The 23,794-nt window shown below is 43.4% G+C and overlaps 1 protein-coding gene across 3 annotated transcripts in view; it reads right to left on the reverse strand.

The window, feature by feature from the left end:
• The window catches only part of SMURF1 (SMAD specific E3 ubiquitin protein ligase 1), a 108,678-nt gene extending 100,851 nt beyond the window's left edge, over positions 1-7,827 (reverse strand). For all 3 annotated transcript variants that reach the window (XM_040634783.1, XM_040634782.1, XM_040634784.1), the window contains exon 1: positions 7,604-7,827. In XM_040634783.1, the coding sequence (XP_040490717.1) occupies positions 7,604-7,658 (55 nt within the window). In that variant the 5' untranslated portion in view covers positions 7,659-7,827. The remainder of the gene's footprint in view (positions 1-7,603) is intronic.
• Positions 7,828-23,794: the final 15,967 nt, after the last annotated feature.

Raw genomic sequence — 23,794 nt, forward strand, 5'->3', positions numbered from 1 at the left:
CTCCCAAGGTCTCAGGATCGACTCCTGCATCAGGCTCTCTGCTCATGGGGAGTCTGCTCTTCTCCCTCTGCCCTGTTCATGCTCTCCCTCTCTCTAAAATAAATAAATTAAAAAAAAAAGAATATAAAGCACTATCTTATTCTGTTAAACAGCTACACATCCCTGGGGATATAACGTAATTTCTTTAGTGCTGTATTGATACACATTTAGGTTGTTTTCAGTCTTTCATAATCTCAATGTTGCCATAATTTTGCATATAAGACTTTTTTTTTTTTAGTTTATTGGGGCGCCTGGGTGGCGTAGTCATTGAGCGCTTGTCTTCGGCTCAGGGCGTGATCCTGGTGTTCTGGGATCGAGCCCCACGTCGGGCTTCTCCGCTGGGAGCCTGCTTCTTCCTCTCCCACCCCCCTGCTTGTGTTCCCTCTCTCGCCGGCTGTCTCTCTCTCTGTCAAACGAATAAATAAAATCTTAAAAAAAAAAAAGTTTATTTACTTATTCATTTTTAAGTAATCTCACCACCCAATGTGGGTGGGGCTCGAACTCACAACCCCAAGATCAAAAATCTCATGCTCTTCTGACTGAGCCACCCAGGTACCGGCTACATATAAGACTTAACACAAATGTGTGAATGTATCTAGAACAAAAAAAATTCCTAGAGGCAGAACTGTTTGATCAAAGGGGATATACATTTATTATCTGATAGTACCAAACTGCCATCCTTATTGTGTGATTTTATATTTCTCAGCCAACAGTGAGAAAGAGTTTCTGCTTTTCCACACCTTTGTCATCCCTAACATATTTTCAAACTCTCTGGTCTCTGCCAATCTGCTAAATGAGAAACGGTTGCACCCCTAGTTTTAACTGGTATCTTGTTTGGTATGTAGGGCTGGCTATCTTTTTGCATGTTTGAAATCCATTTTTTCTTCTTTTCTGCGAATTGTCTATATTCTTTGCAAACAGGGTGTTGGCCTACTCCTAATTGCTTTTGAAAGCTCTTAATATGTTAAGGAAGCTAGACTTTCATTTTCACATAGATTGCAAATTGTGTCCCCTAGTTTGTCTTTGCATATTAATTTTTATCCATTTTCTTTTTCCATGGAGAAATTTCCTATCCAAATGCTTAAGTTTTTAAAATTGTTTATAATTGTTTATCAGCTGATTCTTTTAGATTTCTAAAGCTACAAAACCGTATCATTTACAAATAATAGCAAATTTGCTTTCTGATGTCTTTCTCTAATTAATAACAATTTTGACGGTGTACATCCCAGGATTGTCCCTGATTTTAATGGGAATGCTTCCAAGGATTCACAACTAAAGATGATGCTGGCTTTGGCTTCTAACGCTATTTCGCTAAGGAACTTTCTGAGTGCACAGAGAATTTCTTTTTTTTTGCTTTTTTAAAAGATTTTATTTATTTATTTGACAAAGAGAGAGAGAGACAGCCAGTGAGAGAGGGAACACAAGCTGGGGGAGTGGGAGAGGAAGAAGCAGGCTCCCAGCGGAGGAGCCTGATGTGGGGCTCGATCCCAGGACTCCGGGATCACGCCCTGAGCCGAAGGCAGATGCTTAATGACTGAGCCACCCAGGCGCCCCGAGTGCACAGAAAATTTAACAATTTGTTCTTGAGTATATTTTTCATGTTCATCAATAGGTTTTATAGATTTTCTTCAGTGTCATTTACATAATTATTTAGGAATAAGAAATAACAGGAACTTATGACTGTGTATTTACACCACGCTACTCTATAAATAATTCATAACTACTCTTCAAAATATTAAATCCACATCTAGTCCCTGTGCGACATGAAAAGGCAGGTATCTCGCATCACAGATAGGGAAACTGAGTCTCTAAAAGATTCTAATTCCACCCACCCCTTTTCCCCATTGTGGCACTTTGGTGAGCTAGAAATCAAATTCAGACCTTCTGACTCCCAACCCAGGGTTTAAGCCACAAGAAAGGACCACGGCCTTTAGAGAATTTAGCAAATGCCCAACATACAAAGAAAAAAGCAGGCTGCCGTCTCCAACCCGAAGCTTCACGATGTTCTCTTCCAGACTCCTGAAAGCAACCTCCAAGTTGGACTCAGGAGCTTAAAACATCTGAAATGCATCACCCAGCAGCCAGCACAATAGGTTCACGCTCAGTGATACACAATGTTGCCGACATTCCTCAGCCAATTAGAATTCCTTTCAGCTGCGATGGAGGTGAACACAGCTGGAATTAGGTGGGGCGCATCGCCAGACACAGTGATGGTACATTATCTACGCCTTGTTTTAAAACAATAAAAGGGTTTTTTTTCCCTTTAATCCAGAAGTATGGAAACAACATTCCACTTAGTTTAAATATCCAAATGGATTAAATTGCATCTGTCGCCACAACAGTAATTCTAACATTTTAAAAAGAAGATATGCCTGCTCCACGCGGAGAGGTGCTTTTGTTTTGTTTTTCAACAGAGCTCTTCCAGCTCATCTCTAAGTAGCATGCCTTAGGGACTGTGGTCAGCTAGGATGAGCGTGCAGTGGACGACAAGCCAATTTAAATTAGGGCCTCTCTCTCAATAAAATTCACTTACAGAACAACAAGCAAACCAGTCACTTAAGTTGTTCAGGGACAGAAATAAATAAATAAATAGCCACATATTTTTAATTCTCTATTTGTTTAAAAATACTTAACCTCTAAAACGGTTTTGAAAGTACAAAAATTTGATCCAAATAAGAATTCTAAAAGTTAGGGTTTCTCAACCAGAAAATCAGAGCATTGCCAAGACACTAAATTATTTCATCTATTTCGGAAGGTTCTTGAACTTCCCCTTTGCTCTTGGCACTCAATAAAATGCACAATTCAGCTCTTTTAACTTTTAACCAGTGCCCACAAACATGTTACAAAACAGCCAGTCTAGTTAAGTGGATCATTGAGCTGATGTTGAAATATTATGGGTCAGTCTTTCTTTTTTTTTATTCATGAGGAAAAACTTCTTCCCGAGTGACTCAGCCCCCAGAACCTCCCCTTACACCCAGCGTTCTACACTAGGACCCAACAACGTGACTGAACAGAGAAAATGAAAATTTGTAGAAGAGAAGGAACAAATCGAAGTTCAGACACCACTTTCATGGTTGCAAAAACAGGAGTTTTGACCTCAAATAGCTAGACCTGAAGGCAAAAATTCTAGTTGGATTTCACTACAACTGCTATAAAGATACAGAAAGAAAGAAAGTGTATAAAATAATTCATTGCTCAGGTCAGTTAGGTGGGTTAAGAAGCTTTAAAAAAAATGGAGTTGAGGGAAAAAAAGGTTGTCCCTTAAGACAACCCAAATGTGATCAAATCACAAATAAAATCAGTAATACAACCACTGTTTGACAGAATGTGATTTCTTTTAGAGTAAAACTGAAGTTTTGCAATAGTTACTTGATTTAGCCCATCCCACACCCTTAGCTAATTCAGCTCGAGGAAGTGCCTTGACTGTACCTTCAGAAGCTTGAGGCTGACCCTGAAGGAAATGTTCAGAAACTCAGGGGCAGCTCATGGCTAAAACACCAATGACTTACTCCGTCCTATCCCAGTAACGGTTGTTAAAACCAAAAGTTCTGCCTGCCTTACATAAGTCAGATTCCCTGCTGGCATAACCTGACAAAGGCAACACTTAACAGCTTTCTTAACCTTTCAAGAAACCGAACTAGTCCAAATCAATTAGGCCACCTGTTATTGATAAATTAGGGTTATTAACAGCTATTAATACAACTATTTATCTTCAAGTTGTGTCATCTGGATGGCCAAACCCCCAAGTCTGCCTTACTTCCCATGTGCTACAACTTTAAAAATAGCCTCCATTTCCACATGTTATCAAGGAAGGTCTCTTCCCCCCTCTACTTGGAATTAGAATTTTTCTCTCTTCGCAACACGCAGTCACGCTCCAGAAGCTATAAAAACACAAGGAGGTCTGAGAGTATTTCAAGGCATAAAAACGCAAAAAAAAGTTTATAGGCATTTGCCATTTCAACTAACTGGTTAACATTAGAATAAAATTTAATTTGCTTGAAGAGCACTGTGGAACCCTTAGAGCTCAAAATTCCATTCTTTTACCCAAAGTGGCCTAAATAACGTATCTGGGATTCATTTGCGTACCACATAAGAACAAAGTTTTTGCAAATCCTTCTTGAATTTAAAATAAAAATGTTTCCAAAGTGTTTGATTTGCCAGTGAACTCTAAATGTCTGCAAGATAATGCTCTTTAAGATAACTTGATTTTGCACATATTACGCCCCAAACCTACTGAAACTATTTTAAAAACTATATTCCTGTTAAAATACCACAAAGACATTCATTAAAGTTAAATTCTTTTAAGTATAAAGACTCAAATATTCTTTTTACTGCGTAGGCCAGGCTTCCGAAGCAGTTCCACATACCAACCAATAGTTTCCAAAAACAGAAAGGGTTTCACCAGGAAGGAAAAATTTATGCCTAATCAATACACAAAACGAACGCTTCTCGTAAATCAAACACAAGTGCTGTGTTTTAACACAAATTTCTGAAAACCAGCATTGAGATTCAATAATAGAAAGCATGAGTACCCCCACGTAATTTGGAATAAGTAGGTAGCCAAAATGAGAAAGAGAATCAAAGAATGTTACAATAAAGTTGAAATCTCATTTTATGCGAGGAAACGGAGACCCAGCAAGGTTACATAATTTGTTCCATATCATGCAGTTTATGGTAGGTCTGACCAAAATCACGTCTCTTAATTTTAAATCCAATGCTCTACTCACCACCAAATACAACTATGGACCCCAAAGTTCTAAAGGCTCTTTCATACTCCAATGTCTTCAGATGTTGCCTTGAATTATGCCCTGTGTGATATTACTATGCCCTATGTGATATTACTGACTGGTTGGAATGTTCCTAGATTTAAAAAAAAAATTTTTTTTTCCAATATCATGCGTAGTACTAAACTCTGAAACCTGTAACAAGAGTATACAACTTTTGAAAGACAGCTACCCAACACGCCAGAAGCGAAGAGATTTCAAACTCCCCGACAACCTTAAAGATGATGCCAAAACCTACTCTAACTACAACAAAATATCTGGTTCCAGCATCAATTAACATTCAAAAGATAACACATGCTGGTCACCTGCGTCTGCAATCACAGCTAAACTCCTGTTGCAGGGATGACCACACCCACAGATCATCCCAGACTCTCAATGACACCAACAGGGGTGAAGGGAAAAGGGGCTTTGGAAATAACACTCATCACCTGATCCTTCAATATCAAATGCCATCCAAAACTCTTCAAAGCATTTCTATATCTTTGGCATCTAAATTTCTGAATCCAAAATTAATTTGGGAGAATAAACCAAGCCCTCCCTTTCACAAGGGAAAGGCCCAGACCTGCCAACTAGGTTTGATTAATACATATATATACACTTGACACAAATATTGTAATTAAAACCTCTTCCTTCTGAAACCTTAATCACATTTCTACCCAAACTCATGAAATCAGTTACTTCTGCTTTTAACAAGAAAAATGAAACCAATCTGATGTCAATTACAGATTACACTGTAAATGAGAATCAAATTAAAGTTGTCAGGAATTAAAGTTTTACAAGCATTACAAAGTCAAAAACATGGCTTTCATGTAACCATAAAAATAACAATGTTATATACTGTATCTGCATAGTGAGAAGCGTTTCCTACTAGTCCTGAATAAAGGATTATGTTCCTCCAGAAGCAAAGATCCCTGGGATATATGGCGGTTACTTCACAAAACCAGGGTCTGGATTTGGGTCCAAATCATTATCGGATCACATTATCTTATCGTAACCTAATCTGACATCTTTATACGAAGAAGAAGAAGAAGAAGAAGAAGAAGAAGAAGAAGAAGAAGAAGAAGAAGAAGGAGAAGAAGAAGAAGAAATATACATATATATCCCTTTTCTTGGAAAAAAAATAAATCATGCAACAACTATGTAGTTTCAAAGAAACTTTAGTTTGAAAACGATCACCCACGAATTACCGACGAATTAGGGCTACGCATCTGCCATAAAGTGCCAAAATGCTCATTGGCTCTTTGAAAGGATCTGACCGGACTCTGACTTTGGAGTCCTCACCAGCCTGGCCACTGAACAGAAAAATCCAAGGGAAAGCCCCCTGACAGGAATCAGCCTGAACTTTTTATTTCCTTTCCGTTCTCCCGCCAACGAGCAGGCAGTGTTTCTGGGGAAATACTCGAGTTCGGAAAGTCCCCCGGCAGGACCGTCTCTGCAGCCCTAAAAGCGGGCCTCAGGTATGAATTTCAACTGGGAGGCGAGGCCGCAGCACCCCAGCCCTGAGGAGCCCGCGCAGGGGCACATCTCCGGGGCCCGCCAGCGAGGGGAGCCTCCAGCAGACAGCGGGCATCCACACTCAGCCAAACCACAGCGTCGCCGGCCCGCAGCACAGCTTGGCGCTCACCCTTCAAGGTGGCACTACAGAGCCTCCTAGGAGACACGGGCACTTCATTGAAGACTCAATGAGAGTGAATCAAGGAGCCTGCGTTAGTGCAGCTGCCAAAGCCTCCAGTGGGGGGCGGGGGGACCCTCAGCCCTACTCAGGGCTCAAGGATGTTGCGGGGCTGGGGGGCGCGGTGCTGGTAAAGTGCAATGCAGAAAGAACTGAAGAAGCACAGTCAAGAGTAGATAGTGGCCTGGCCTGAGGCAGAAAGGAAGTGGACTAGACTGAAGAGGTCTGGACCAGCGGGGAAGCGAGGAGAACAGGACCGGGAGAAGCGACACGATAGGATTGAGGAATTCGAGGCTGAAGGAAAGGGTGGAGGCAGCGAGACAGAAGCAGGGGGCGGGGCTGCGAGATAAGCGAGGGCGGGACTAGGTGGAAAATGAGGGGCGGGGCTTAGGGGGAAAGTGAGGGAGCCCGGCCAAGGGAGAATAAAGGGGCGGGGCCGGGAGGGGAGAAGTCAGGGGGTAAGTTGGGAGGTGGGTAGAGAGAGGAAGGTAGAGAGTATGGGGGAGGGGGTAAGAAGCGGGGACAGGAGGGAGAAGAGCGGGGGCATGTCGGAGGAGAGACCCGGAGGCAAGAGAGGATGGGAAGGTGGTGAGAAGAGAGGGGCGGGACCGAGAGCAAGGGGCGGGGCCAGGAGGGAAAGCGAGGAGGCAGGTGAGGGGAGAGGAAAGAAAGCGAGGGGGAGGAAGGGGGCTGAGCAGCGGGGGGCGGGGCCACGGGGAGAAACGAGGGAACGAGGCAGGGAGAGGGAGGGGAGCGACCAGGACGGAGGGGGTGAAAACGGGCGGGGGGCCAGGAGGGGGGACACGACGGGGCAGGTGGGGGGAGAAGGAGGGAAGCGAGAGACCGTGGGGGGGTTGGGAGGGGTGAGAAGCGAGGGGGCGGGGCCGGGAGCAGCGAGGGGGCGGGGCCGGGAACGAGGAGCGAGGGGCACTCGCCGAGGGGGGTGACGAGGTCCTGGGACAACGGCCGGCGTGGGGGAGGGCCACTCCACCGGGACGCTCTGCGGGAAATTCCGGGGCTGCTGGGGGGGCGGTGCGGGGCGCCAGGGGCGCCGGGCCGTGGCGGGGGGGGGGCGGTGGGAGGCGGGTGGGCCTCCCGCCGGCCGTACCTGTCAGACGGATCTTGATGCTGGAGCCGTTCCTGCGCGTCCCGGGGTTCGACATCTCCCGCCAACGATCGGGCAGCCGCGGATCCAGTGCCGCCGCCCCCCGGCCCGGCCCGGCCCGGCCCCGCCGCCGCCGCCTCAAGGTTACGGCTCCGGGCTGGGCGCCGGGGTCCGAGCCGGGACACAAACTCCGCGGCCCAGGCGTCCGGGCGGCGGGAGGATGGTCGAGCCAGGGGATCGGCGCTGGACCCGGCGCCCCCGACCCTCGCCCGCTCCCAGCCGAGCCCAGTCCAGAGCCGCCGCCTCCGCCTCCTCCGCCGCCGCCGCCGCCACCACCACCTCCTCAGAGCCGGACGCCCGCCGCCCTCGCCGCTTCCGCCGCCGCCGCCGCCGCCGCCTCCCGGAGCCGCGCTCCCGCCCTATTGCCGGCCCGGCCCTGCGCGCGCCCGCGCCGTGCGCCCCCGCGCCTGCGTGCGTGCGCGCGCCCCCGGGCACGGCGGGGCGGGGCGGGGCGAGGCGCGGGGCTACGTTGCCGGCCCAGCTTCTGGCGCGCGGGGTCTGGAACCTGTGGCCCGGGCTTCCCGCTTCCTCCCGCCGAGTGCCGGGCGCAGGAGATCCCGGTTTGGGAGCGGAGCAAGCCCCGGAGGCCCGCGGAAGGGGAAGCGAGGGTGCGGGGCCCCATTCGGGCCCGCGAACCGTCGCCCTCGGTCTTCTCCATATTCTCCAAGGGAACGGGTCTGCAGACGCGGACGGAATTGACTTTCCAGGTCTCTCTCGAGCCTCTGGGCCCCCGATAGCTATTGAAGAGAGGATTACGTGAACCCGTGGCTTGTTACTACACACCAAGCACCTTGCACAAATAGTCATGCAACACTTGGGGGGGCGGCAAATAGCTTTTAGAGAATGCAATTTCGATGGAGGGACTCCTCAAAGACACAAAGTCCCCTAGGTGTTTTCTTGTGCAACTAGTGCGCTCTGTTGACCCGTGAAAGAGTTGCCAGAATCGCTGGAAAGTGCCATATATGGACAAGGTAAACAAGATGGTAGAGGGGGATAAAGTTGAGAGGTAGATGTTTGCTATTATCCAATCTGTATACAATTCAAAACAACAAAAAGGCAGCTCTCCGGCCTTCTGCTAACACCGTACCTCCCAGACTTGCAGAGTTGAACTAAAAGCTAGCATTTCCCCTCCTCCCAGAGTTGCCGGGTAGAACTAAAAGCTCGTTAGGCTTTCTCCAGCAAACAAACTCCTCTCTTTGTTAACCTGTAATGGAGAGGAAATACTATGTTAATAAAGAGGAAAAGCTGGGCTTGTTTACCAAAGCTGTTTTTGACCAACTACCTAATTCTTTGAAAGCCTTTATTTGGTTTGTATCTTAAGGAAACCAGGCTCTGAGCCATTGCAGCCACCACCACCCCACCCCCCACCCCCCCCCACCCCCGCAGTCAGGGACCTCTCCTGGGGTCACAGTCTTCAGAATAGAGCCCTGTCCCTGGGGCATTCCCTGCCTCAGGCTGAACCCAGTGAGAGCGGAGTGTCTCCTGGGCTGGGTACAAAGCTGCCTCTTTCAGTCAAATAAAAAGACATGCCCCAGGGTGGCTCAGTCACTTGGGTGGCTGACTCTTGATTTCAGTTCAGGTCATGATCTTGGGGTTGTGAGATCAAGCCTTGCGTCCGGCTCTGCACTAGGCATGGAGCCTGCTTGAGATTCTCTCTCTGCCTCTCCTCCTCTCCCCTGTGTCTCTCCCTCTCTCAAGTAAGTAAATAAATAAATAAATATATCTTTAAAAAGAAAAAAAAAAAAAAAGACAGGCCCAGATCATTTCTATGGCCCTTTGCTGCTCAGACTTTCAGTAATTCTAGTGAAATACCCAAGAATACAAGCTATGTTTAAGCAACAGAGCAGTAGACCCAGAAACTAGATGCTACTCTGTAGGCGGCTGTCACTAAGAGTAAGTCCCTGGGGTCTGAATAAATCCATTTAGAGTCTCTAACCCCTGCCCCCAGTGATCCCCATTCTTTCAGTCCACCCAGTATCTCTCCCGTCTCTTCATTCCCATATTCAAGAAGTCCCTTCTCTCTCAACCAGACTAAACCTCTCTTTCTCTGCTTAGCTGAGTGCTGGCCCCTGCTCTGATCCCTAGCTGTTCCTCACCTAAAGTCCTTCCATTTCTTAACCTCATTGTTTTCTTACCTGCCTAGATGTCTGGCCCTTCCTTTTCCTAATTGTTTCCTCAACCCGTGAGTCAGGAGGTCACTTCGGGAGGTCACTGAAAGGCATTTCATTTACTCATTAACAAGAAATTGCCGCTGTCATTTAACCAGATACACCTAACGGTGTCCTTCAACACAGCCTGCACAAAGGAGGGCCTTCCTAAATGGAAGCTAATGTTGTTTCGTCGGCAAACTCCAGCCACCTACTATGCGGCTAGGGACAAGGAATACAAAATAAATAAGTCACGGATAGAGCATTTCAGAGGCTCAGTGGCCTGTGTGAAACAGACAAGGAACCACTGACAAGGACGACGTGACAGAGGTGCGGACTGAGGGCTAGAACGTAGATGACAGGCCCGTTCTGCCTGGGAGGAGAAAGGCGGAAGCTCACAGAAGAGTCACAGAAGACCTCCATCCAGGACTTAAATGCAGTGTTCAAGTTCATCCGACAAGGGCACTGTGGGCAGAGGGAAGGGCTTGTGCAGAGGCGTGAAAATGAATGTTATCCCGCACAGAATTCAGTTCAAGTGCAGTAACATCGTAGCTGTGGGATCTATTTGCACACTCAATTATCAAAAAGTTGATAAAGATGAGGGGCACCTCAGTGATTCAGTCAGTTAAGCATCTGACTCTTGCCTTTGGCCCAGACCCTGATCTCAGGGTCATGAAATCAAGCCTGGCATCAGGCTCTGGGCTCAGCAGGGAGTCTGCTTGCGGTTCTCTCTCCCGCCCTCTACCCCTCCCCCCACCCTGTGTTTGCACGCAGGCGATCATGCTCTCTCTCTCTCTTTCTCTCTCTCTCTCTCAAATAAATCTTTTTAAAAGGTTGATAAAGATGATAGAAGGTATTGGGCCACCTAAAATTCATCAGCCACAATTTTGTGCTAAGCCTGTGGACCAGCCCTTATCCTGAACTTAAGGTACGTTGATATCCTTTCATAGTGTATCAAATTTGTCAAAAATACTGTCTTCTAAAGATATATGGAACAAGTAGATGGGAAGTGTTTAACAATTCTGCTGAGACAGATGAAATTTGGTGAATGTCTTCAAGTATCCTCTTTGCAATGACTTTACAAAAGAGCAGTTTTGACCCTGCTTTCTGTGTAGCGTTTGGCAGCTTATTTTATTTCTCCCAAATGTATCACTTGCCTTTGTCAGTGTTATTGGGCATTTGAAACACCTTTCCGGTGCGGGGCGGGGGGAGGGGGGGCTGTAAAAAAATCTCTCTTTGGATCTAACTGCAGTGGTTCTCAACCCGTCTTTTGAGTCCCAAACCTCTTCAGGGAATCTGATGGAAACAATGGCTCCTTTGCCCAGAAAAATTCATATGTGCAAATATGCACCAAATTTACGTCCAATTTCAGTGGGCTCATGATCTCCTGAAACCAACTCGTGGATCCTGTAAGGTCCCATAGCCCCTAGATTAAGAACTCCTAATCTGAAGGAAATGATCAAGCAAATCACACTGGGACTATCCCATATGTGTGTGTTCAGGGACTAATACAATAGAAGCCCCTTTGGAAGGCAGTGGGTATGCATCCTGAAAAGAGGACAGCTGTGGCCCCCACACACCCACACTCTACTCTGGCTCCACCACGTTACCAGCTGGTGCCAGAGCAAGTTAATGAAATTCACCAAGCCTCACTTTGCTCATCCGTACAATGGAGATAATAGTGCCTCTCACCCAAAGTCATTGTGAGGTTTAAATAAGATGTGGATTTAGCAGTCACCTAGAGCAGGCCCTTGGTAAATGGCAGTTCTTATTAGTACATGCAAAATGCATACGCTAGTCTTTCCCCCAAACCTACTAGTGCTAATACCCTAGGGAAACCGGGGATATTGTGCAGAGGGTCCCTGGTGGCTATACCAAATACCTCTCGGGAGTACATTGTTGGACGTGAGCTGGTGCCTCTATGGCCAGTGGCTAGAACAGACCAGCCTTTAAGATCGTTCCTAGGTCTAGGATCTGGGCCTCTTCTGCTTTTCACCCAAACCTCAAGTTTCTAAAACAACCAGCTATACAAAATTGTGATTAATTAGCACATTTATTTATCCTTCTATGCCCAGAAGCCTTTAATTACACCCTAAGCTTAATATTACCAATATGCAAGTCTTACTCTATTATTATCATTGATAGACTCTATTATCTTTGATAGGATTTTTTAAACATTTATTTATTTGAGAGAGAAAGAGCACATGCATGAGTGGGGGAGGGGCAAAGGGAGAGGGAGAGAGAGAATCGTAAGCAGACGCCACACTCCACACAGAGCCCACATGGGGCTCCATCTCACAACCCTGAGATCATAAACTGAGCCGAAATCAAGAGTTGGACCTACTGGGCCACTCAGGCTCCCCGGTAGGATCTTTTTAAATTAAAATGTTTCTTGCCATCATAGATTTGCATGCAGCTATAAGAAATAATACAGAGATCCCTTGTTCACTGTGCCCTTTCCCCAATGGTAACAGTTTACAAAACTATAGTATAACATCACAACCAGGATATTGACATTGATACAATCCAACGATATTCAGATTTCCCGTTTTACTTGGATTTATATGTATGTGTATTAAGTTCTATACATTTTTAACACCTGTGTGGGTTCAAGTGTCCAGCACCACAAACTACTGAACACACCAACACCACAGCCTCCTCATCCTCATGTCCTTTCGTCCCACCACCACCACTTGGCAACTACTAATCTAGCCTCCATTTCTAAAATGTGGCCAATTCGAAAATGTTACATAGATGGAATCATATACAATATAGTCTTTTAGAACGTGTTTTTCTCAGGCAGCATAATTCCCCCAGGGAGACTTATCCAAATTGTTACGTGTTTCAATAGTTTGTTCCTTTTTATTACTAAGTAGTATTCCACCTTTTGTTTAACCATTCACCCACTGGGGGACACCTGGGCTAACTCCAATTTTTGGTTATTATAAATAAACTACTATGAACATTCATATGCAGGCATTTATGTGAACATAAGTTTTAATTTCTCTGGAATAACAGCCCTGGAGTACAATTGCTGTGTCATATGGAAATTACACGTCCCGTGTTCTAAGAAACTGCCAAACTTTTTTCGAGTGGCTATAACATTTTACTTTCCTTTTTTTCTTTCTATCTTTTCTTTCTTTCTTCCCTCCCTCCCTCACCCTCCATCTCCCTCCCTCCCTCCTTCCCACCCTCTCTTTTTCTTTCTTTCTTTCTTTCTTTCTTTCTTTCTTTCTTTCTTTCTTTCTTTCTACAGTCAGAGCGCACAAGGGGGAGCTGCAGGCAGAGGGAGAGGGAGAAGCAGGCTCCCCACAGAGCAGGGAACCTGAGGCAGGGCTCCATTCCAGGACCTTGGGATCATGACCTGGGCCAAAGGCAGAAGCTTACCTGACTGAGCCACCCAGACACCCCAGCATTTTACTTTTCTACCATCAACGTTTCTCAGCATCCTTGCCGGCATTTGGTATTGTCACTGTCTTCCCTTTCGGCCATCCTAATAGGTATGTGCTGGTGTTTTATGGCTGTGGAATTATTTGAGATTTAGATTATTTCTTCAAATATATGTGGCCAAGTAATTAGGGATAATTCTAAAAAATTAATTTCTTTAAAGATCCTAGTTGTGAGTGCCTGGGTGGCTCAGTCAGTTAAACATCTGCCTTTGGCTCAGGTTATGATCTCCCAGTCTTGGGATCGGGTCCTGGGATTGGGTCCTGGGATAGAGCCATGCCCACTTTGGACTTCCTGCTCAGCGGGGAGTCTGCTTCTCCCTCTCCCTCTGCCCCCCCCCCCAACCCTGCTCCTGCTCTCTCTCTCTCTCAAATAAATAAAATCTTTAAAAAAAAAAAAAAGATCCTAGTTGAACCCCATAGTCTATGTTCAGAAACAGATAAGGTCATAGTGAAAATGAGAAAATGATTGAACTATTATACATTTAAAAATGTAGTTTGGTCTACAGAGTAGTCCCCACCTAGATGAGCAGTGTTTTAAACAATTAAGTTGACTATCTTAATAAAAGTAATTAAGACAGTAAGAATATAATAACCTCATTTCTAAGAATTCAGATATGACATATTCACAGTAAATAAACAAAGGTGATACCCAGACTTCTGGTCTACTACTCCCTCAGAATCTCATGATTTCTATTGGTCTAGAAAAATAAGAGACATATTCCCCAAGTTTGTTGTATCTCCTCTGCAATATAAAAGCAACAATAACCAGGGAAATCAACAAACCAAAGGAAATCCCAAGTAAGACCCTGAATCATTGTTTATTGGCTAAAAACTGTTGCTAGTTTTTGGACAGGGTCGGAGGGAGCTCTCCCGTATTCTAGGCCAATGGTTCTCAAAAGTGTGGTCCCCGAAGCAGCAGCATCGCCAGAAATGCAAATTCTCAGGCAGCACCCCAGACTGACTGCATCAGAAACTCAGAAGGTAGACCCAACAATTCACCGTTGAACAAATGCTCCGGGTGTTTCTGATACAGGCTGGCATTTGAAAGCCACTGTGAAAGGCATGTGGTTACTTTCCTATTGTCCTAACTTAAGGAAGAGAGCAGCGATGTGCAAAATCCAAAGCAAAGATACTTTGGCCAGAATGTCAAAAACAACTACAGGTAACTTAAGCAAAAATGGGATATATTAGAAGAGTTTCTGGGGCGGGGGGGGGGCAGTGTCACAGAATCCTTGCTAGATTTCATGATAGAATATGGGCAGTGATCAAAACATCTGAACAGCCAAGGAGCAGATTTTTTTCTTAATGAGAACCAGGATGGCCAGGAGGCCACCCCTGCTCCCCTAGGACTTACCGCCATCTGTCTGTACGTCTCAACATCGTAAGCACCAGAAAGAGTTTCCAATTGACTGAGTCTAGACCAGGCCCCAAGCCCTAGCTGCCAGGGGACAACAGGAGGAGAAGATAAAGCTACTTTGACTTTTGTAATGGGAACTGGGCCACTGCCTCCTGCCCAAACTACACACAGTAGGGCTTTCTCCCTAATACGAAGAAAACTGAACAATCCCCACATGGCTAATGGGGGAAGGAGGGCAACAGACTAACATTTGCTCTGATTTGATTAAACTGATAGCAATAATTTAGAGTTGGGTTTTTGATTCCCTAAGCCCATACTGACTCTAATGGGAAGACAGAGGATTCCTAACAAGAGGAAAGGCTGAAGGAATTCGCTGGAAAATTCATGAATCACACACTCTTGCACTAATTATTAAAAAAAAAAAAAAGACTTGTAGTAAGTGCCCATCTGTGACAAATATTAACCAGGGTTTGTGCTGGCAAGGAGGTGACCCAATTCCCCAGTCCTACAGATGCGCTGAACCAGTCACCAAATCATTGCTCTCTGCATTCTGCACGTGTTTGAATCAAACTCATCTTTCTGCGGAGATCCGGCAAGGCTCTAATCTTACCCTGATTGTGCAAAAATAGAAACAAGTACAGATGAATGTGACAAAGATTCCCCTCGTACCAAGAAAGGGGCGGGAGCTGTGTACCTCATTATTTAAAGGCATTCATATAAACAAATTAAGTTAATTTGGGGTTCTGGTTTGTCTGAGGGAGGGATGCTTATATAATTATTAGCTTCCATTCCTCCTAAGTGAACGTGATAACGATTTTCAAGGATAGCTATTTCCAATCCAAGTTCATCCTTTCTTCAGTGCCTGTCCATAGCACTGTCCATGTCTGAAAGTAGACCCTTTGTCCATCTATCCATCTCTCTAGACTGCATCAATCCTCTGTCTGCCCAGGATCTCCCTGGAGGGGTACGGGAGGAGAGGGTGGGGCTTAGGCCACAGAATAGCTTGCTGATGCCCATTTTTTTCTCCCCAGGAACACGGTTTTGTCATTTGTATATACCGATTTATAATATAAGTTCACTTTTCCTTTTTATTGTACAGTAGAAGATAAGCAAACCTTTATTAGGAAACTCCAGTGTGCCAGGCAATGTGCTAATGAGCAAGGATTTTTTTTTTTTTTTTTGCTATTAGAAACATTTTTGTTGTGAAATATAACACACGTAAGGAAAAGTGAAACTCCAATGTAGCCACCAGGAGGTAAAGAAAAAGAACATCGCCAGGCCCCAAAAGACCCCTACATTCATCCTCCCAATCACAATCTTTCCCAGTCTCCTCTCCAGGTAACCACTGTCCTCTTGTTGTAATCATTTCTTTGCTTTTATTCATAGTTTTATCAATGAAGTATGAATCCCTAAGTATATGTTTCTCTTTTGCCCGTTTTGGGACTTTCTGTCAATGAAACCACACAGTACGTACTATTTTGCATCTGAGTTTTTCTGACTCAACATTATGTTTCTGAGATCCATCCACATTATAGTGTTGTGGCTATAGTTCGTTTACTTTTATTGTTTGTGTCGTATTCTTTGTACGACTATACTTCAATTTATCCATTCACAGGCATTTGAATGTTCCACTTTGGGGCTAATATAAACATTGTGTTAAACTGCATTTTGACTAATGTGAGCATTATATTAAATTGCATTTTCTGATTACTAATAGGGTATTACTTCGGCTATTTGGAATCCCTTCAGCAAAGTGCATATGCAATGTTTTGGGTTTCTTTCTCCATTTTGCTATGGGATTTTCTCTTTCTTACTGATTTATAGGCATTCATTTTGTAGTTTGGATATGAGCTGTCAGGGGTTTTTTCCCCCATTTTTTTACTGTGCCAAAATAGGCTTAATATAGAATTTACCATCTTAACCACCTTTACGTGTACAGTCGGCGGTATTACATACATTCCTAATGTTATGCTTCACCGGCACCGTCCATCTCCAGAACCCATTTCATCGTGTAAAACAAACTCTGTACCCATTCAACAACTGCCGTTGTCTCCTTCCTCCAGCCCCTGGCAATCACCATCCCGCTTTCTGTCTCTGTGAATTTGACTACTCCCGAGACCTCATTAAGTGGAATTACATGACATTTGTCTTTTTGTAACTGGCCTCTTTCGCTTAACATAAAAATCCTTAAGATTAATCCATGTGGTAGCAGGTGTCAGAATTTCCTCCCCTTTAAGGCTGAATAATATTCCATTGTACGGAGAGACCACACTTTGCTTATCCACTCATCTGTCAATGGACATATGGGTTCCTTCCATGTTTTAGCTATTGGGAATAATGCTGTTGTGAACACGGGTGTACAAATCTCTCTTCAAGACCCTGCTTTCGATTCTTTGGGGTAGATACCCAAAAGTGGAATTGCCGCATCATATGGTAATTCTTTTTTTTTTTTTTTGAGGAAGCACCACACTGGTTTCCATAATGGCCACACCATCTTACATTCCTACCAAGGGTGCACAAGGGTTCCAATTTCTCCACATCCTCACCATCACTTGTGTTTTCCGGTTTTTGATAGTAGCCATCCTAGTGGCCGTGAAGCCGCATCTCATTGTGGTTTTGATAATGCATTTCCCTGATGACGAATGACATTTACCATCTTTTCGTGTGCGTGTTGGCCATTTGTAGGTCTTTGGGAAAATGTCTATTCAAGTCCTTTGTCCATTATGGAATCAGGCTGTTTGGCAAAGAATTTTAAAAGGCCGATGAGGTATGGTCCCTGCTTTTTGCAGCTCATGTCTGGTAGTGGAAAACATCACATAAGCAAATAACGTATAAATAAAGCAGAAGAGCCACACAGAAGGCTTCCCTTTGGGGGGCAAGGGGAAGGGTTTGGCCATGTCACCTGGATGCATGTGGAAAAAGACTTGCACGTGTCTTAAGCAGCAAGTTTCTAAAGAGTTTCAAAAATGAGCCGTGATCCATTCAGGAGCATCGCCAACTTAAATCTGATACTCAGGTTGTATGGTCGGTAGCTTTATTTCTCATAAGGCAGCCCCCAAGCCTTTGCTTTTTAAAAGACTCGAGCAGCTTTCCCAACAAGCCGCATCTACTTCTGCTGTGAGTTTTCATCTTAGGTTGTCACTTAGAGGTATAATCAATTTAGACGCTGCGGTTTGCTCAGCGAGCAAAGTCTGTGATGTCTTAACGAAGCACAGGACAGGACTGCCATGCCTCTCTCTAATAAGTGAAAGTCTTTGGAATCAAATGGGAATACAGTTGTATTCTAAGGAAGGCACTAGGGGCGCCTGGGTGGCACAGCGGTTAAGCGTCTGCCTTCGGCTCAGGGCGTGATCCCGGCGTTCTGGGATCGAGCCCCACGTCAGGCTCCTCCGCTATGAGCCTGCTTCTTCCTCTCCCACTCCCCCTGCTTGTGTTCCCTCTCTCGCTGGCTGTCTCTATCTCTGTCGAATAAATAAATAAAATCTTTTTAAAAAAATGTTCTAAGGAAAAAGCACTAGCTGCAAAGGAGAAAAACTGTACTTACTACGGTTGCGTTTGTGGATTCTGGTTGGATTCTCAACGCATCGATGAAAATTAAGAATCTTGAATATTGTTATCCCAAATAAACTATATTGCATCTGAATGGAATATTTTGATAATAATGGGCTGGTCTTAGGAGAATGCCTTCCTTCGAAAAAGGGTAGAGCTAAGAATCATTAGAGATGTTTCATGGAACACATTAGCTAAGGCATCCTTCCCCTAAAGGAATTTCCATACTCTGAATGCAATCCTTTGCAGAATAATTCCTATGTAAGCAGGAGGGAAAAGGGGGTATTGGGGGATTGGTGCCAACAATGAATGACTTAGGCAAGCTATGAACTTGCCAGTGCCTGAAATAGAGTATTGGGGCAGCACTAGGTTTTTTGTTTTTTGTTTTGACAAAGAGCTATTTCTCTTCTTGTTGGAAAGAACTGGACTGCAGATTCAAAAGAAAGAGTTGCCAACATGACCCTCGGTCACTCAGCTTAGAACATTCTTCGGGTTTTGATAGAAGAGTACCTGTAGTTAGAAGGCCAGATTTATGGCCGCAGGCAAAGAGAAAGAAAGCCCGTGTCTACAGTTTACCAGGTTATTAGGGTAGATATACTCCTTGGAAATCCTTCTAGAGAAGTCTCATAAAAATCACTTTCAAGCCTCCCATATCTGCACCTGCATCTTCACCTTCCCAATAGTGATGGTGGAAGGTACCCCCCCCCCAAAAAAAAACACTTTCAAGTCCTTTGGATTCTGATATCTTGATGACGCAAACATTACCTTCCCTACCTTTCCTCAAAACTAGAGACATGTCACAAACTCTTTAATAATCACCAGAGTTTCCTTTCCTTATACAGAGAACTAAGAACCCAAGGCATGTAAGAACCCAGAACAATTAATTCCCTAGCAATCCCCACATTAAGGATACAACTGGGAGTGGATGTGGCATCAGCAGCGTGAGCTTAAATACTCCCCTATTTGCTGGCTATGTGATCATGGGTGATTCCCTATATCTCTGCTTCAATTTCTTCTTCTTACAAAATAGATACAATACCAACGTCGTGCTGTTTTTATAAGAATTACTGGTAGGGAAGATGTTATCTGTGAAAACCCTTTGTAGAAGTGTCATTTAAATAATTGTTCTTAATCTAGGGGTGTTTGTATCTAAACCTGCAGCCTTCCAGAGAAGACTTTCCTTTATAAATTTACTCAGCTGAATGTGTAGGTGGTAACCAGAACTTTATAAGTAACACAAGTTCCCGTAAGTTTTAATAATTGTTACATGTTCTGATTCTCCCACTCCCCCCTCCGCCCCTGCCAAAACAAAAACAAAAACAAAAAACTTTAAAAGTTTTCTAAACAATCACATTTCTCAAAAACAAGCAAATCAGAGATATGGAATCTTTTCCCATTTATGATTCAGCCAAACCGAGTGAAAGGGTGTTTACTTTAGAGAAAAGAAACTCACACACTGAAACGCCTTTTTATTACTGGTAACTCCCAAGTCGTTTATCAGACTTTCATTGTGTGGAGTTATGCTTCAGGAATTTAGGAGTCAAATTCATATTCGTGCAGTACACCATGAGATTACACAATTCTAATGTCTTTGAGGTTTTCTATTTGTAACTATTATTAAAACACTAGCAATGACAGAATTGGGACTCCCCCTCTCTTCTAGCCAGAGGTTAGCAACTCGGTAATAGTCTCCCAGAATGTTTTTTCTGTACATAAACTACCAGATATATAATATTCTAATCAATAATCATATATATACACACACTGGTATTTCTTGACTTAATTTAAGACATTACCTGGCTCTGCATTGTGGAAGATAAGGAGTTCCCTCCTCCTGACTCCATTTTGGTACTTGCTTTGTATTTTCGCTTCTTCTATTTGTACTTTAAAAATTTTTTGAGCTCGTGTTTGCTCTTCCATCAGCCAGTAACTCATGATCCTCTCCACATTAGATGAAGATATCAATACCCCTACCTTCTCTTGTACTGGTCCTCTACACTCCCACCTTTTTATTTATCAGCTGGACCCTGACAATGTCAAGGATGACAACATTCACGTTCTCTTCTGCAAGCAGAGTTGACTTCCCTGTTTTGTCTGCAGGTTCCATGAGTTGATCGTTGCAGAATGAAGATTAAAATCATACCACATTTTGGCTTGCTTCCTGTTTGGCCATGAGTTTCTTACATAATTTTTTACCTGTTATTTCTAATCACCTTACTTTCTTCTTATTGATGGTAGAGATTTATGTTTTCTTCATCAAGTCATTAACATGATCTGGCTTCTTAGTCATTCTGTTACTCTGGTCTATTTCATTCCTCTTGTTGATAACATTCTATCTGGAGCTGCCTTTCTGTTCTACTAAGGAACAAACAGCTTTCCAGCTTCACTGTACAACTGTTATCCTGGGATTGCATTTCAATGGACTTCTGAGTTGATTCCACTATTTCTTGTATCTTATGTTTTTCTTTTTGGTGATGGTGGGAGGTGGGGTGGGTAAGATTGTTTTCACCCTTTTGGGATGGTGTAAATTCTCAAGTAGCTTACTTAGAAAGTACTTGAAAGGTAACCCTCCTGAGTTTCTATCTGAAAATACCATTATGCCTTATATGACTATAGAATTCTCAATTGTAAGTAATTTTCCCTCATAACTTTCAAGGCTTTAGGGAGCCTGGGTGGCACAGTCAGTTAAGTGTCTCCCTTTGGCTCAGGTCATGATCCCAGGGTCCTGCAATTGAGCCCCACATTGGCTCCCTGCTCACTTGTCCCTCGACCTCTCCCCCCCCCCACCCTGCCCTACTCTTGCTCTCTCAAATAAATAAAATCTTTAAAAAAAAAACAAAAAAACTTTTAAGGCTTTGTTCCATTATATTCTACCATTCAGCATCCCCAGAGAGAAATCTGATGTTAGTTTCATTCTTATTTTTTTGTATATAATATTGTTTCTCTGTGGAAATTATTTTGGATCTTCTATTTATTCTTGGTGGTCTGAAATCTCACAATATTGAATGTACATATTCATCTTTTTCTCATTTATTCAGCTTTTCATTCCAAATGAGTCCTTCAACCTAGAGATTCCTTCAATTCTGATTAACTTTCTTTTATGATTTCTTTGATCATGTCTTTCCGTGTGTTTTCTCAATTTTTATTTAAAAAAAATTTTTTTTTTTTTTTTTGGAACTCCAGTTACTCAGATGGCTGGCCTCCCGAATTGATACTCTCTCACTTTTCTCCCAATTTTTTCCATCTCTTTGTCCCTTTCTGGTCTATAGTCTGAAATCTTTCCTTACATTTATCTTCAAACCCTTCCCTTGAATTTTGTCCTGATAATTATTTAATCTCTGAGATGGTTCCTGCTTCATCGCATCTTCTTCTTTAATGCCTGCAGTCCCTATTTTCTCAAATCTCTTGAAAATATAGAGAGCAATTCCCCTAGTTTCTCTGAGTTAAGTCTGTTTCTCCTGGGGACAGTTGTTTCATTGACCTTGGCCTTTCTCTTTTACCATGCTGGTTTTCTTCTCTTGTCCGATCATGCATACTTAAGAATGGGAGCCTACGTTGATTTCTGTGGACAATTGGCTCAGATTTCTTATATATACACATCTATGTGTTCTCATTAGGATTCTCCCATGAATAAATTAGCTGACTGGGTGTCCTACAGAGTGATAAAAGATTTAACTAGATGGGTAAGAAGAAATGCATTCTGATTCTTTTTTTTTTTTTTTAAGATTTTATTTATTTATTCGACAGAGATAGAGACAGCCAGCGAGAGAGGGAACACAAGCAGGGGGAGTGAGAGAGGAAGAAGCAGGCTCATAGCAGAGGAGCCTGGTGTGGGGCTCGATCCCAGATCGCCAGGATCACGCCCTGAGCCGAAGGCAGACGCTTAACCGCTGTGCCACCCAGGCGCCCCAATGCATTCTGATTCTTGACCTTTTGTACATGACTTATTTTTACTCTCTGGACATTTGTAGGATCTTTTCTTTTACCGGAGTTTTGAAATTTTACAATGATGTGCTTTGGCAAAGATTAATCTTAATCCTTTTTTCTGGGCTACTCACTGGAACCTTTAAATTTGGAAAGGTCTACTTCTGCTTTGGAAAATGCTCTTGAATTATTTCTCTGATAATTTTCTATCCTTTATTTTTTTCATTCTCTACTCCTGGAATGCCTCTGTTCAGATTTTGCATCTCCCAGACTTCAAGATTTATATAACCTCATCTGTTCTATATTTTTATCTTTGTAATTTTGCTCTACTGTACGGGAGATTTCCTCAACTTCCTCATCCAACCCTACTGTTGAATTGTTCATTTCTACTATCGTTTTTAATTTCCAAGAGTCCTTTTCGATCTTGGACTTTTAAAAATAGCATCTTATTTTTGTTTCATGGAAGCAGTATCTTATCTCTTGAGTATGCTAGTATTGTTTTTTAATTTTCTTTCCTTTCCATGGCTTTTCTTTCAAATCCCCTACCAGCACTATTTGTTTTTGTCTCTATTATGTCAGAAGCTTCCTTAAATGTCTGGCGGTTCTTGATCTGTTTATTTAAGTGAGGTACTAAGAAGCTGATCAGAAGTGGTGAGTCCCTGGGGTAATCTAGTTGGGTTGTTTCCTTGTGGAACTCACAATGTCAGTGTCTTTAGGTCTTTCCGCTTGGGAAGGTCATATTTCCCAGAGAAAGATCTTCTAGTCTCCTGTGTGGAAGATATACAGCTGTCTGGTAGCATTCTATTTACCCGGTAGGGTGTAGGGTAAGTGGGGACTCACCATTCCCTAAGCAATTTACTTAATCCCCCTGCATTCAGCATGAATCTGCTTTTAACCTTGCCCGATGTATCCTAGTACAGAGACCTTTTTTTTTTTTTTTTTTTTTTTACCCAATTGAGGAAACAAACTTCCAGTCTACTATCAGGGTAGGGAAGGGTCAGATGATCAGCTTTGTGGAGTAAAAGGATATAATGGCTTTTAAATTTTTTTTTTAATTATTGGGAAATTCCTATGTTCACAGAAAAAAATCAACAACAACAACAGAATGGCATAATACCTGCCCCCCATGGTCCCATCACCAGCCCCACCAGCCATTATCACATTTCCAGTTCTACCCTATATCTCTCTTCCTCTTCCACTTCCCTTATCCCATATTACTTTGAAACAAATTTCAAAATCATTCCGAATGTAATCTTTCAGTACATACCTCTGAAAGATTAGGACTCTAATAAATATAACATTAACATGATTATTCACCCCCCCCCCAAATTAACACTTCTTTAATATCAAACCTCCATTCAAAGTTCAGGTTTCCAGTTGTCTCATAAATGTCATTTATTTATTTTACATTTGCTTGTTACCATCAAAATAGAACTAATAATCCACACATTCTGGCTGGCCAATAGTGTTTTAAGTCTCTAAGTTTCTCTTATGTGCAATTTTTTTCACTAGAATTTATTCAATGAGGAAATAGAATGGCCTTGCAGAGTTTCTTACAGTCTGGATTTTCCTGATTGCATCTCTGAGGTGTAGTTTAACAGTTTTCTCTGTCTTCTGTATTTCCTGAGCGTTGGTAGTTGGATCTAGAGGTTTAATTGCTTCTATTGTTCTATCTTCAAGTTCATTAATTCTTTCCTGTCTGCTTCAT

This window comes from Ursus maritimus, unplaced genomic scaffold, assembly GCF_017311325.1.
Source record: "Ursus maritimus isolate PB19 unplaced genomic scaffold, ASM1731132v1 scaffold_2, whole genome shotgun sequence".
Taxonomy (NCBI): Eukaryota; Metazoa; Chordata; class Mammalia; order Carnivora; family Ursidae; genus Ursus; species Ursus maritimus.